The sequence below is a fragment of the Falco peregrinus genome, chromosome 5 (assembly GCF_023634155.1).
Source record: "Falco peregrinus isolate bFalPer1 chromosome 5, bFalPer1.pri, whole genome shotgun sequence".
Taxonomy (NCBI): Eukaryota; Metazoa; Chordata; class Aves; order Falconiformes; family Falconidae; genus Falco; species Falco peregrinus.
In genome coordinates, this window is record NC_073725.1 from 20,098,671 (window position 1) to 20,111,598 (window position 12,928).

A 12,928-nucleotide genomic window follows, 5' to 3' on the forward strand; every position below is an offset into this window, starting at 1 on the left:
GCGCGCACCCCCCCCACGCCCCCCCCCCCCCGAGGAGCGGGGCTGCCAAGGGAGCGCGCTCGGCCCCACGTCACTCGTGCCACCGGTATAAATGCCGTCCCGCGACGTCCATGGCTGTCGGCGCGGCGGCTCCCGCCACTTGCCTGCAGCCGGGCGCCGGGAGGCAGCGCCGCTCCGTGCCCTTGGGCCGCCGCGACCCGCGGGGCGGCGGCGGGCGGCGGCCGAGGAGGAGGAGGAGGAGGAGGAGGAGGAGGAGGAGGAGGATGCTGCGCGCCTTGGTGGCGGTGTCCCTGTGGCTGCGGGTGAGCCCGCGGGCGCAGGGCGCGCCGTGCGAGGCGGTGCGCATCCCCATGTGCCGCTCCATGCCCTGGAACATCACCCGCATGCCCAACCACCTCCACCACAGCACCCAGGAGAACGCCGTCCTCGCCATCGAGCAGTACGAGGAGCTGGTGGGCACCGGCTGCAGCCCGGTCCTCGCCTTCTTCCTTTGCGCCATGTACGCCCCCATCTGCACCCTGGAGTTCCTCTACGACCCCATCAAGCCGTGCCGCTCCGTCTGCCAGCGCGCCCGCGACGGCTGCGAGCCCATCATGCGCCGCTACAACCACAGCTGGCCCGAGAGCCTCGCCTGCGACGACCTCCCCGTCTACGACCGCGGCGTCTGCATCTCCCCCGAGGCCATCGTCACCGACCTGCCGGAGGGTGAGCGGCCCGGGGGCGGCGGTAGGGCGGACCCCCTCAACCCCCGCGGGGCGCCCCGGGCAGGGGGGCTGCGGGACCCGCCGCGCCCCTGCCCCGGGAGCCTCTCCCCGACGGCTTTCCTTCCCCGCCGCACCTCTGTTTGCAGATGTGAAGTGGACGGACTTCACGCAGGGCGTGATGGTGCCGGAGAGACCCCCGGAGCCCGACTGCAGAAGCCGTGGCCAGGGTGAGACTGGGACGCCCCCTGCCTCCCCCTCCCCGGGGCCAGACCCCCCTGACACCCCTCAACCGTTTCCCCTTCTCTTCCTTTGAAGAGCGATGCCGGTGCAAAAAGACAAAGCCTACGCTGTCGACCTACCTGGCCAAGAACTACAGCTACAGTAAGTGCACGGGGGAAAGTGCTTCCCTTTGCCGGTCCTACCCCCTCTGTGCCCCCCGTGAATTATGCAGCTCCCTGGGGGTGCTGCACCCACACCAGGCCCATCCAGCGGCAGCCTTTCCCAGTGGGTTTTTTTTCCCCCGAGGGCACCTAGCCATCCCCTTCCAAACCCCACCGCTCGTGCAGGCAGTAGTAGTCATTGCGCAGAGGATAGTGCGATTCTGCCAAAAGCAGAGAAATGTTGGTAGTGTGCACTGGCATCAACAGGTCGCCCTGCAGAAAGGCTGCTTACTACTGGAAAGGTCACTGTAGTAAGTGCAGTTACGTCTAATGTGAGCATAACCAGGTGCTGCTCGGCCAGCTCCTGTTTCCATCCAGCAGGTGGAATAAACAGAAGTTTATCACCTAAATAAAACTCATCAGTGTGAACGAAGCTGAAGCAAGGTAAAAAGTTATTACTTAGAAATTCCTGTATTCTTTTACTTACCAGCCAGGGTTTCATCTGGGGCGGAATTGTCAGAGATTAATTGAATTCAGTGACAATGCTCACCATCCAGCCAAGGAGCTGGCCGATAGCTTTATCATTTGTTGCATGACATACTGGCAATACAATTAAATATTCACCCCTCTTCTCCCTTGCCCCCCCCCCCCCCCTCCCATTTTCTGGTGCTGGGAGTCAGGAAGAACTCCGATTAGGATTAGATAAATACCAGATTAAATGTCTCTAACATCAATAGAAAACCCCTCTTAACTGTGAATTTAACATGAGGTATCATGGTCTTTTCAATTTATGGGCTTTTGCTCAGATGACAGTTATTTCTTCAAGGGATTTATTCAGTTCTTACGCAATACGGTTATTATATCCATTCCATTCCTATTTATCTGATATCAAATGGAAGGAAGTTTGTGGTTATTTGCTTCTTTATTAGTATAGAAAAAAAAATCCAAACCCCAGTTTGGTGGGAATAATTAATAAATAAACATCTAACTTAGGTAGTTGTACACTTTTTTTTATTTTTTGTTACGGCATTTTGGTGCATTTATATAATACGTTTTATTTTAGTCTAATTCTTAATTTCTCTCAGTACAACATAGTGATATATTCAGGTGGGACAATGAACTTCCACGCTTCTCTGAAATATATGAAAAAGCAGTGATATAAAATGACTATTCTGAAATGAAATACAGGTGTTAGTTATATAAATTTTGATTCCAGTGACCTCAGTAGGAGTGTTGCTTGAATAAAAACTTAGGTTGGGGTCCAAAATTTAATTCCATTGAATTTCTGAAATCAAAGTGGTTTTATTTTGAGAGAGATGTTTTTATTCAGCCTTTTCTGAAAGAAATAGAATGCTTATACAGAAAATTAATTGGGAGACAAGACAAGGCAGAACAAGTTACACATAAAATCAAACTTTTTCTGAAATCCTTTAATATATACAGCCAAATTGTGCTTCCAGCTGGTCAGAACTTGGTTTCAGTCAGACTTGAAAATGGATTGTGGATCTCCAAGAGTGAAATCCCTCATGTGTTTTGTGGCTGTTACACATGCCCTGATAAAGTTAGCACATAAAATCCAGACTGCGTTACAATTGCTTGTCTCTGGTTGTCTACATGCGACGTTTATTCCAGATGTCAGGAGGTCCATTTGAAGGCTTTTGACCTGGTGGCTGCCAGGGACAGCGTCAATGCAGGCTGATCGCTCTGTGGTACATTCACTTCTCCTGCTTCTTGTACTGAAGTATTTTGTGATAATAAGACTCTTCCTATTTTGACATTTCCTAGAGACAAAGTCCTTAGTTTAAAAATTGTACTTGATTTCTCTGATCTGGTACTTCTCACAAGAGAGGAGGGGTGAAATGCTGCAGTGGTAGGTACTGCCAGAGTTTGCAGGTACAAAGTTAGCCAGGGGTCATCCTCAGGGCAATCTACACAGCCACACCTTCTGGCATCCATTCAGACATGCTGTATTCCTCAATAAAAGGTAAAAATATGAATGTTTGTGTGTTCAGAAGAACCCATTTCAGAGACTGTTTAATGTCAGTGTCTTACTGTTGATGGGTAATCCAAAGGCAAAAGTTGAAAAAAGTATATACCAAGTAAATCATGACAATCCTAAGCCTCTTAGTTTTTGACTACTTGTTTCAAACCTTCCCATCTTTTTTATATTAAAAAAAGGGCTTTTTTATGGATACACCATACAGGGAAATTATGTTACTATTGAAAAGACTGAATTTACCCTTTCTGTGAGGCAAATTATTCATCACTTAATTGGAAATACCCAGATGTGGCTATAAAATGGATCAGATTCATGCAATTCGTTGTTCAAGTCTGAATCAAAGGAGCTGTTTGTGCATGTGCCTCCAGGAGAAATCACTTGGCCTGATCTGGCCAAGTTTGAAGCACGTGTTTCATTTTGCAGTTATCAACAGCCCTACTGGAAACCAAACTGGGATCAGGCCTCTTATTCTGAGCCACCGAACGTGCTCACACATGAAGAAGTAGTTCAATTTTCACAGCTGAAACAGCAGATTTCAATTTAATTTGCTTTATTTAATTCTGAAATGTGTTTCAATGTCTAAGGCCATTTGTTGTTCTCACGCCTGTATTTTTCTAATTGCAGTCATTCATGCTAAAGTAAAAAGCGTAGAGAGAGGGAACTGCAACGAGGTAACGACTGTGGTGGAAGTCAAAGACACACTCAAGTCCTCAACGCCAATTCCTCTGTCCCAAGTGCCTCTTCTTACAAATTCCTCCTGCCAGTGTCCACCTCTTCAGCCAAAGCAGGATGTTCTCATCATGTGCTACGAATGGCGCTCCAGGTGAGCCCCGGCAACGTGGTGCAGGAAAGTGTTGTAGCTACCTGTGATGGATGGGAATGAGGAACAGCTCCCTTCCTCACCGTGGGCATGTCCTGCTGATAGGTTTTCTTAGGGTAACTCACATATACACCTATATGTTTCAATTACATTCACAATTAACTTTTTCCACTTAATCAGCCTCAGCTCTGCGCCACGATGCAGTGTTTACAAAACCTGGCTCACACATAAACTCTGGTGGCATTAGGTGCCGACAGCATGTTGCTGAATGCATCGTGCAGTGGTTCAGGCATCTCCAGCTGTTCCGGAGTGTTTTTCCAGGACCTCTCTCCTTAGGTATGAGCCGCTCCATGTGCTACAAGCCCGATGGTGACTGTAGATGGTGGTCCATATTGGCAGGACCATGTGGACGGCATAGCTCTGCCTCCCCGACCCCAGGGGAGGGGACAGGAGATGATACACATCTCCTGTCCGCAGAGCTGCTGGAGACAGAGCCAGACCTTCTCCACTGGCCTATCCATGCTTCAGACTGGTGCCATCAGTGAGATGTTTCTAATCCCGCAGCTGTACCGGGACAAGCCAAATCTGCAGCCATTGGAGCTCTGGCTCCTGGATGGCAGATGAAAAGTAAATACTCTCAGAGCAGCTTGCCAGTCCTGCTCTATGATTAAAAGACAAAACAAAACTAACTTTACCAGACCTTTCATCTGGCAGTCAGCCTAGCCCCAGGCATGGAAGGAAATCCAGCGCGCTGGTCTGGAGGGGAGGGAGTGATGAATCACAGCTCCCCCTTCTCCCTGGGTCCTTGAGGCAGAAGGGGACATCCCATCCCTGTTAGCACCCCGACTGCACCAGCAGTGACAGAGGCCAACAGGACAGATTGTGGCGTGGTAGGTACAGGTGCCTGTGTGCTGAGGGTCAGAGGGAAGGCTGTGAAATGTGTAACATTGTAAAATGTGCAGGCTGGTTTTGCATACAGTGATGTGACTGTTAACTGACCACGCACACTTGTAAGGACCATAAAACATTTACGTGCAGGACTTGATGGGCCATATCTGTATTTTCAATGAGTTTTATGCTGATATTTTAGAAGCATTTTATAGGTGTTTCTAAAAGTTGCCACCTGATACCTTATCACCTTCACTTTTCTTGTGAGCTAACAGCCATAGTATTTTATTACTACATAGCACCTTGCCCCTCCGGGTCTGGAAGTGTTTCACGAAGATTAATGTAGAGCCCTCTATTTGTGTGAGCCATTTTAGGGACACATGCTCTGAGTCACGCCGTAGGACCACAACCAAGATTGCGATCGAGGAGCTCTGAGCTGCAGGGCTTTGTTGGAGAGGACCCTCAGAAGGCTGTCAGGAAGGGGAGATTTCAAAAGTGAAAGATCACAATCTGCTCTCCATTACTATGGAAAAGCACACCATTCAGTAAATATTTTGTGATGGTTTTTAAAGGTCACTGAGGTTTTTAATTTCATATAATGTACTAAAAGGGATTTGAAAAAGAAACATAAACTATTATATGTGTTTCCTGTTGAACTCGGTGGCATGCAAACAGAAGGTTTTGAGTTACAGCAGCTTTTTAAAATGCCAGAAGCAAAATGGGTGGAAGCTGTATCTCCACTGAAGTCAATGGCAAAACACCCATTGCCTGTCAGTAGGGTTAGGGTCTGACTCCACAATTTGACCTGAACAGAAGCTGCATCAGATGTACACCCTGTTGTGGCTTCAACCCTGTACGTTAATTCTGTAATCTCTCCTTGGAAAGAAAAAGAGATGTGTATCATGTTGGTCTTGATTCTCTAGGGCTTGCGCTCACTGTAGTCTTTTTATGTGTGGGCAAAGTGGATGCACAGTGGCTAACGCCTACAAGTGGCAGCATTTTGCACTCTTTTTGAACTGGTGTGAGAAGGAAAGCTTTCATGGAAACTGGAGGTCAGGCCCTGCTATGCTGTGTAAACTTCACCCATTGGCAAAGTGCTGTATGAAATTGTGTGCATTTATAATGATTTATAACACTGATGCATAAGTAAGACCTTCCAGAATTAGGTAAATTATATTAGAGCATATTAAAGCCCAGTATCTTTTTTAAAGAGAGAGAGAGAGAGAGAGAGAGAGAGGAAAAGAAGGGGGTGGGGAAAGTGAAAATAGTTAAATAGTTAGTAGTAGAGGAGATACAGTAATTCCAGCATACCTGTGCAATACAATGGTTGTTTCTAGGTTGGGACTTTGAAGGTATAACATCAGACTGCTTTAGAGTAAACCATTTTAGAAGCTGTTTAAGGCATATACATTTAATAGTTATATTTTTATTTGTTCATTTCATAACATCTAGACTCATTATTTTCATAGAGGAGCTAGCCAGATTTCAGTGGTAGGCAAGTATCACTGCCCAAACATCTTCCAAATTCACTTTAAAGCACTTGCTAAGTAGTTACATGTAGGAAATACATAATACTGTCCTCACGTTTTGTAAGTAGAAACGGAGTTGATCGCAAGTGATCAGTTAATACGTTACCACTCGTCAGCTGAGCTGTATTAACTCGTACATGTGAAAAAGTTGTTTGTTTTTTTTAATTCAGAAGTAAAACACATTAGTTTAAACTACTCTTCTGCATGCAAACAAACACACAAACATATAGTGGGCATAATTAAAAATATATGTACATATACATTTAAAGAGTTTCATGGGATGTTACCCAACCCATAACTTTGTTAACAGTGATCAAGATGGGACAACTTTTCCCTGCAGAATAGCTGCAGGTGAGACAAAGGACTCTAAATGTTTTCTCAATGTTGGCCATGCACTGCAGTTTTGGCTCTAAAATCTGATTTCTTGGGAAAACTATTTTCTGTTTTTACAGAGTTTAGAACAGAATTTCAGAAGTATCAGTATAAGCACATAGAAATCCATTAGAAAGCATTTAGGGATGAAGAAAAGTATTTTTCTGCCTATCATCTGATACACAGAAATTGCTAGTACCAGTACCTGCTGGTGTATTTCAACCTCAGTCTGCATATAATCATCTGGAATGACATCTCGGGAATCAAAATCAGAAATGTCTATAACTTCTGTTTATTTTTTAATTTTCAGGTTGATGCTTCTTGATGGATGTCTAGTTGAAAAATGGAAGGATCAACTAAACAAAAGATTTAAGGTAAATACAACCAATGAAAAGAATGATGATGTTCTTGATAAAACACCTTTGTTCTACTTCAGCATTGAATAACTTGCTTGACTTTCAGAGATCCATAACACCTCTGGGTATTATTATTTTCACTTCCATATTTTCATGCATAATAATTACGTATCGGTGTAAGTGAAAATTTGAAAATTGTAGTCTCAAAAACTTTATTTCTGTTTTATCTGAAACTGTCCCTAAATAAGATGGATATATGATCTTTGTGTGAACTCTGGCTTATTACAATAATGACTCTAGGAATTTATTTCATATCACTACTAAGGCAAGTTAACAGTCAGATAGGTGATATGCAGATGAGTATACAGTCCGCATCAGGTAAGAAAGGAAGTTGAAATCCACTTTTTTTTTTTTTTTTAATTTGGATAAATGGGCTTTGCTGTATTAAGGATTGCAGGCTGGAGACACAGACTTTGCACCAGCTACTTCCCGCTAAAGACCCACTGAAAGTATTGGGCATCCCCTCACTGGTTTCAGGGAGTAATGGAAGGAGAAGTCTATAGTGTGGAGAGCTGGGAGGCAGGAGCAGCAGGTGCCTCTGCTTTTTCGGTCTTCAGGATAGCACTTGCTATCACTCCCTGCTTGTAAACTCCTCTTTATAACAGAAAGGATGGATCAATGTCTGACTCTTCCCCACATTTTAGAGATGGAAGAAATTTATTTCTGGAATTTAGAAAGGGTTTCAGAGCATCAGGGACATACATATATATTTACTTTAATCATGAGCTGACTGGCAATTGATAGAGAGGAGGAAAAAAGATTCGTGGATCCAGCAGTAGAAGCTTTTAGATTACAGACCAACTTATTGCGCTTTTATCATTTCCTTTTCTCCTCACTTACTCATGTAAAACCTATGTGTGAAAAGGAAGATATTCTTTCAATCTTTAAAAAATAAATACATTGCAATGTGGGATTTAGGAGAATACTGACATATGACTCGGATTATTGAAATCCCTTAGCTGTCAACTTAATGGCCTGTTACTGGCAAAGTGTGTTTTAGTGGCTTCCTCACACTGCTTTGTCATTTCTAATTGTGTCTTGAAACCTGTTTGCACATTCATTTCCAGACTGTCAAGTAGATGCATGACTGCCAAACAAAATACAGCTCAAAGCATGCGTCATTCCTTCTGATATTAATGGTTTCATAAAGTAAATCCTCATTTAAACGTGCTTGAGTGGGACACACCTAAAAGCCTGCTGATAGGGTTTTTTTTATGAAGACCCTGACTACACAAAGATAGCCAGTATGGAGCTAGGTGTCATCTTCATTTTAATGCCCATCATTCATCTCTGAAGACTTGAATCCAACTTTCATCTTGAGTTACCACTTAAAATGATTTTTTGAGCTTCCTGTGGACCACAGAAGATGGCTGTTAACATAACCACAACCTGACTGGTCCCTTCTCTAGCCAGGACAAGAGTCTTGGTGGCAACAGGGTCAGTGCAGAGATACTAAATAGGAAAGCTGAAGAGCACTGCTCTTGCTCTGATCACTGGAAAAAGCTTCTGCCTTTGGGAGTTTCAGAATCGAAAGTTCATTAATAATGGTGAGAGATGAGACCCTTTCCATGTTCTACTATCTACCTTGCTTTCATTAAAATAAGTATTTCTATTCCTAGAGGTGAAAGACTGCAGGCTCTGCTGCAGGGTCATGGATCTCTCCATATTTTGGACCACTTAACCTCACTGAAAGAACCTGTTTTCTATCCTCTGTACTTTTTGGTTTGGAAATCTGACAGCTGTTCTCTTTGGTGGGCTCATGGCTCTTACTGCTTTCCAAACTTTCTCAGGGATGCTGCTGAATAAAGCTGCAGGTGCATGATTCACAGCCATCCCATTGCAACTCTGAACACTGTGATTTCAGTGGGCATCTCTGTTGTCTGTCCGTAAGATAAGCTCTTTCATGCCCAGTCCTCTCCACCCCAGGGAAAAACAGATACCACTTTCTCTTGTAGCGGTGTCTTTTCATGCATAATGAAAGCATAGCCTGTGTTCTGCAGACTTTTCTGAGGAACACGTTCAGTAAGACAGCAAAGAAGGGGTTTGCAAAGGAGTTCCAATGTGCAGATCCTGTCTTCTTGATGGTGCCAGCTCCCCTGGATTTCTGAGAAGGAGTGAGATGTGCACTCACATGCAGCATGCACATGAGATGTGCGGTTGTTCTCATCACCTGGTATCGTGGAAATTCCCCCACCCAACAACACGGGGCAGGTTCCCCCTGCAGACAGCCAGAACATACTGACATCAGTGGCCCTGTAGGATAGAGCACAGAGCTGCTAAAAGCAGCTCTAGTCTCAGTGGTTCAGGGTAGCTTTGATTAAGCCATAATTATTTATGATTACGTCCTTCCCTCACTCAGCCTCTTTGTCTTCTGCATTTCTACAGAGGTGGGAACAGAGACTGCAGGAACAAAAGCTGCGAACTGCCCGCAGTAAGAACCCGAATGCAGGACGCAGTGGGCAGAGTGGAGCCTCCAAACCATCAACCAAGAACACCAACCCACTGGTCAGTGGCCCCAAAAAGGCCATGAAAGTAAGAACTGGCCAGAAAGAAACCAACCCTAAAAAAGTATGAGTGTGAAATTTCCCAAAGGAAAGACTTTCCCTGCGCGATGAGGGTCACGATCTGGCTTGTTGGCCTGTTTTATTAATCCAGAACTCATCGACTTAAAAACTCATGGCAGTTTCTACATAAACGTTTTTGCTGCACTTTACTTTTAAAAGGTTTGCTTTTCCTTTCAAGCCACCGCAAGCCACAGAGTGTAGGTTTGCGCTAATATGTGGCAGGCATATTCAAGCTGACTGAGCTTTATCTTAGGGCTCTGATTTGCAATTCTAGATAGAACTAGCCTTGGCTGCCAGAGGTTTTAACTCCTTGTGCCGGTTGCCTGCTCTGCTTTCTTGCCAGAGGCTGGAGAGCTGCATGGGGCATCTCTTCTCTCCTCAGAAAGTGCACTGGTGTAGCAGTGGGTGAGTTAGGCTGTGGCTGAGTCTGGTGAGCCGAGTGCCATGGCAGCTGAGGAGCAGCAGAGGGATGGTAACCTCTGGCAGGCATCTCGGGCAGCCACTACTGCAGCTGCTGGAGCTGAATCTGTCTGCCGTTTGGAATCACAGCCTTTGTTCAGCGCGTTCAAAAGTGTAGTTTACCAATAAGCATCTGGGTATGCATTATGTGATTATACTTACGTGTGTGCCAAAAATATGCTTACAGTGTTAGTATTTGATCTTGTGGGTTTGTCTAGCAAAAATGCATTGAAAGCAGACTTTTTTTATTGTACTTCAGGCTGGCTTCTGTTGTTATAATTTCAAATATATTTAAGCATCTAATTGAAAAATCAGTATTTTTTAAAAGGACAGATTAAAGTGAAACAGATCTGTAGGATTCTTAAAAGTTAACACTTATGTTTCCTGTAATATAGCTTTGTTATGAAAACTGGAATAGATGTATTATTCTAAACAGAACTGACAGCTGATGTACAGTACTAGGGAGAAGATAGGGCTCCATGTGGCCCAGCGTTCATTTGGATAGTTTTTTATTATTTGACTCCATATTTCTAAATCTGATACCAAATAAATAAATAAATAAATAAATAAAGTGAGGCTTGTCTCTATTCATGAACTTCTCAAAACAACTGGCTATCTGCAGTTTTACTGATCAGAAGGTCACATTTACCATAGAAGGGGTCACAGACAAAGCAGATGATTTTGGTTATGGACTGACTTAACATTTGCCATATGAGGTATTAAAATAGCAAAAGCGATATAAATCTAGTTGACATAACTCCAAGATGGCATTTATGCTATTCCTCCTAAGCTGTGCTTGGATGAGGCAGTATGGAGAGCAGAGTCCAATTTCTGTTAACACGTAAGATCACCTACATTAACTTCGTAAGAGCTCATGACAGACATCTGAAAGAACTTCAAGAATTCCTGCAGCAAAACTAAGGATTAGACTTGGCAGTTCTGGTACCTAGAAAACAAAATGAGAATTTCTAAAATAGAGAGGGTCTACATCAGAAGAAGAAAAAAAAAAAAAAAAAGAGAGAGTTCTGTGTAGGTTAACATAATGATTTACAATTGTTCACGTCAGTATATTGATCTTTGTCATTACAAGAAGCCCAAGGAAATTTGCTTGAAAGAAATTCAAGGCAGAATATGCTGGAGTGATTTTGGTAGCAGCAACAATGTACTTGGTAATATGCTGACACGAGCTGAAGACACAGGTGCCAAGTTAGAATGCTTAAAACAAAGGGACAGAGGTGTTATAGGAAAATAGAATAATAGAGTATAGGGTAGTTCAGGAAAAAAACCCACCAACCCAACCCTACATGATTGTTGCTTGAGATATGAGCATTTGGTTAAAATATGCAAAGGTCAGCATCTGAGTGTAGCCCTTGCTGCTAATTCTGGGCAGATGCAGAACTTTATCTCCATGGAACATCTGCAGAGTTAGATTCCAAATTCAATCCAGGTGCTAGGAATGCTGAGCATATATAGCATCTATTGACTTTAGTGGGAAATATGTGTGTTTTGACATGTCTAAAAAAACAGACAGCAAACCTAGGTGCCTAAATGCAGACTATAGGTGAAATCTTAATCCTGTACAACGAAATGGAAAAACTGAAATCAAAATCAAAAGAGACAGGATTGCACTGCAGGTGACTAAATTAGGTGAGTTTGAAAACGCTGACTTAAGAAAGCATGTTCTAAAATATCAATATGATCGGAAGGCTTCTAAAATAGTTTTATCTACTGTGTAGCAGGAGTTCTTAAGCTTCGATTACTTATTGATCAATCCCAATTTAAAGTGCCCCAATAAATACATGTAAGGCTAGCTATTAAAAATGAACAACAGTCCTATCAATGTGATGTTGAAATAACAAATACCAAAGTTGTGATGTTTCACTCTAACAGGTTTTATTGTGAACGTAGTCAAGTGTGTTTGTTGAATGAAACTTTTGGAACAGCTAGCTAGACTTCATAGCAACATTACATAATATTTTACAGCTGTTTAAATCAAACTTTTTTTTTTTTCATTTTTTGATAGTTGGAATAAACTTTGAGGTACTGAGCCTAGTGTTTCCAAACTCCTTGACATTTTAATGTATGCTTTATTCTGACTAACTTCCATTCTGATATGGCAAAAATACACAAGAAGGAAAGGCAATACAACAAAAAACAGGGGATATCGTAATACAAAGAACAGATGGGCAGACAGGGGGGATGAATTAGTAAGGTAGTGTGTTTTCCTGAATCCATTTTTTTCTACTTTTTAAGAAGCCACGGGTCAACCCAATTCAACACGCCTAAAGTCACTCCATTTTGAAAATTCCTTACAATCATTAACTCACCGTGACATTCAATGCTGGCTAAATCTAGACTCAGAACGACCCCACTGGCCTTCCCTTGCAAAGGCGTGAAACACATGTTGGAGCAGTGAGGGCTGCTCGAACAGGCAAACGTGTCCCCACGTGCCCCACTCACCACATCTGCTCCCCAGCATGTGTCAAAAAGACTCACCTCTCCTCGTGCATGTCCATGGCCAGGTGGTGTCATTGCTGTGTTGGTGCACCCCAGCACCAAAGCCAAGAAACCTCAGTTTAGCAGAGAGGCCAAATAGTTCACTGATGGGTGAAGTAATTACTGTACCTATTTATAGCTGAAAAATTAACAGGCCAAAACTCGAAGTGTCAAGTATTTTTCTTCTCAGTGTTACAGCTGCCTTCCTACTGAGGGGCTTGGCATTTTTTTAATTAAAATAAAAATTGCCCGGAACACCGAACATACGCTTCTGGTGTGTTTCTTAGTACCTCCCTCACAC

At 43.6% G+C, this 12,928-nt stretch overlaps 1 protein-coding gene across 1 annotated transcript; it reads left to right on the forward strand.

The window, feature by feature from the left end:
• Positions 1-88: 88 nt before the first annotated feature.
• Positions 89-12,720, forward strand: SFRP4 (secreted frizzled related protein 4). Its single transcript, XM_055805513.1, has 6 exons — positions 89-705; positions 851-931; positions 1,020-1,085; positions 3,708-3,906; positions 7,003-7,066; positions 9,494-12,720. The coding sequence occupies exons 1-6, from the start codon at positions 111-113 to the stop codon at positions 9,680-9,682; spliced, it is 1,194 nt and encodes a 397-aa protein (XP_055661488.1). The 5' UTR covers positions 89-110; the 3' UTR covers positions 9,683-12,720.
• The last annotated feature ends 208 nt before the right edge of the window (positions 12,721-12,928 follow it).

Excerpts from the sequence above, each read along its gene's own strand:
- SFRP4 (XM_055805513.1), top strand. The coding sequence starts at position 111 with ATGGCTGTCGGCGCGGCGGCTCCCGCCACTTGCCTGCAGCCGGGCGCC. Across the intron at positions 706-850 it reads CGTCACCGACCTGCCGGAGG|ATGTGAAGTGGACGGACTTC; the intron begins GTGAGCGGCCCG and ends CTCTGTTTGCAG. Across the intron at positions 3,907-7,002 it reads TGCTACGAATGGCGCTCCAG|GTTGATGCTTCTTGATGGAT; the intron begins GTGAGCCCCGGC and ends TTTAATTTTCAG.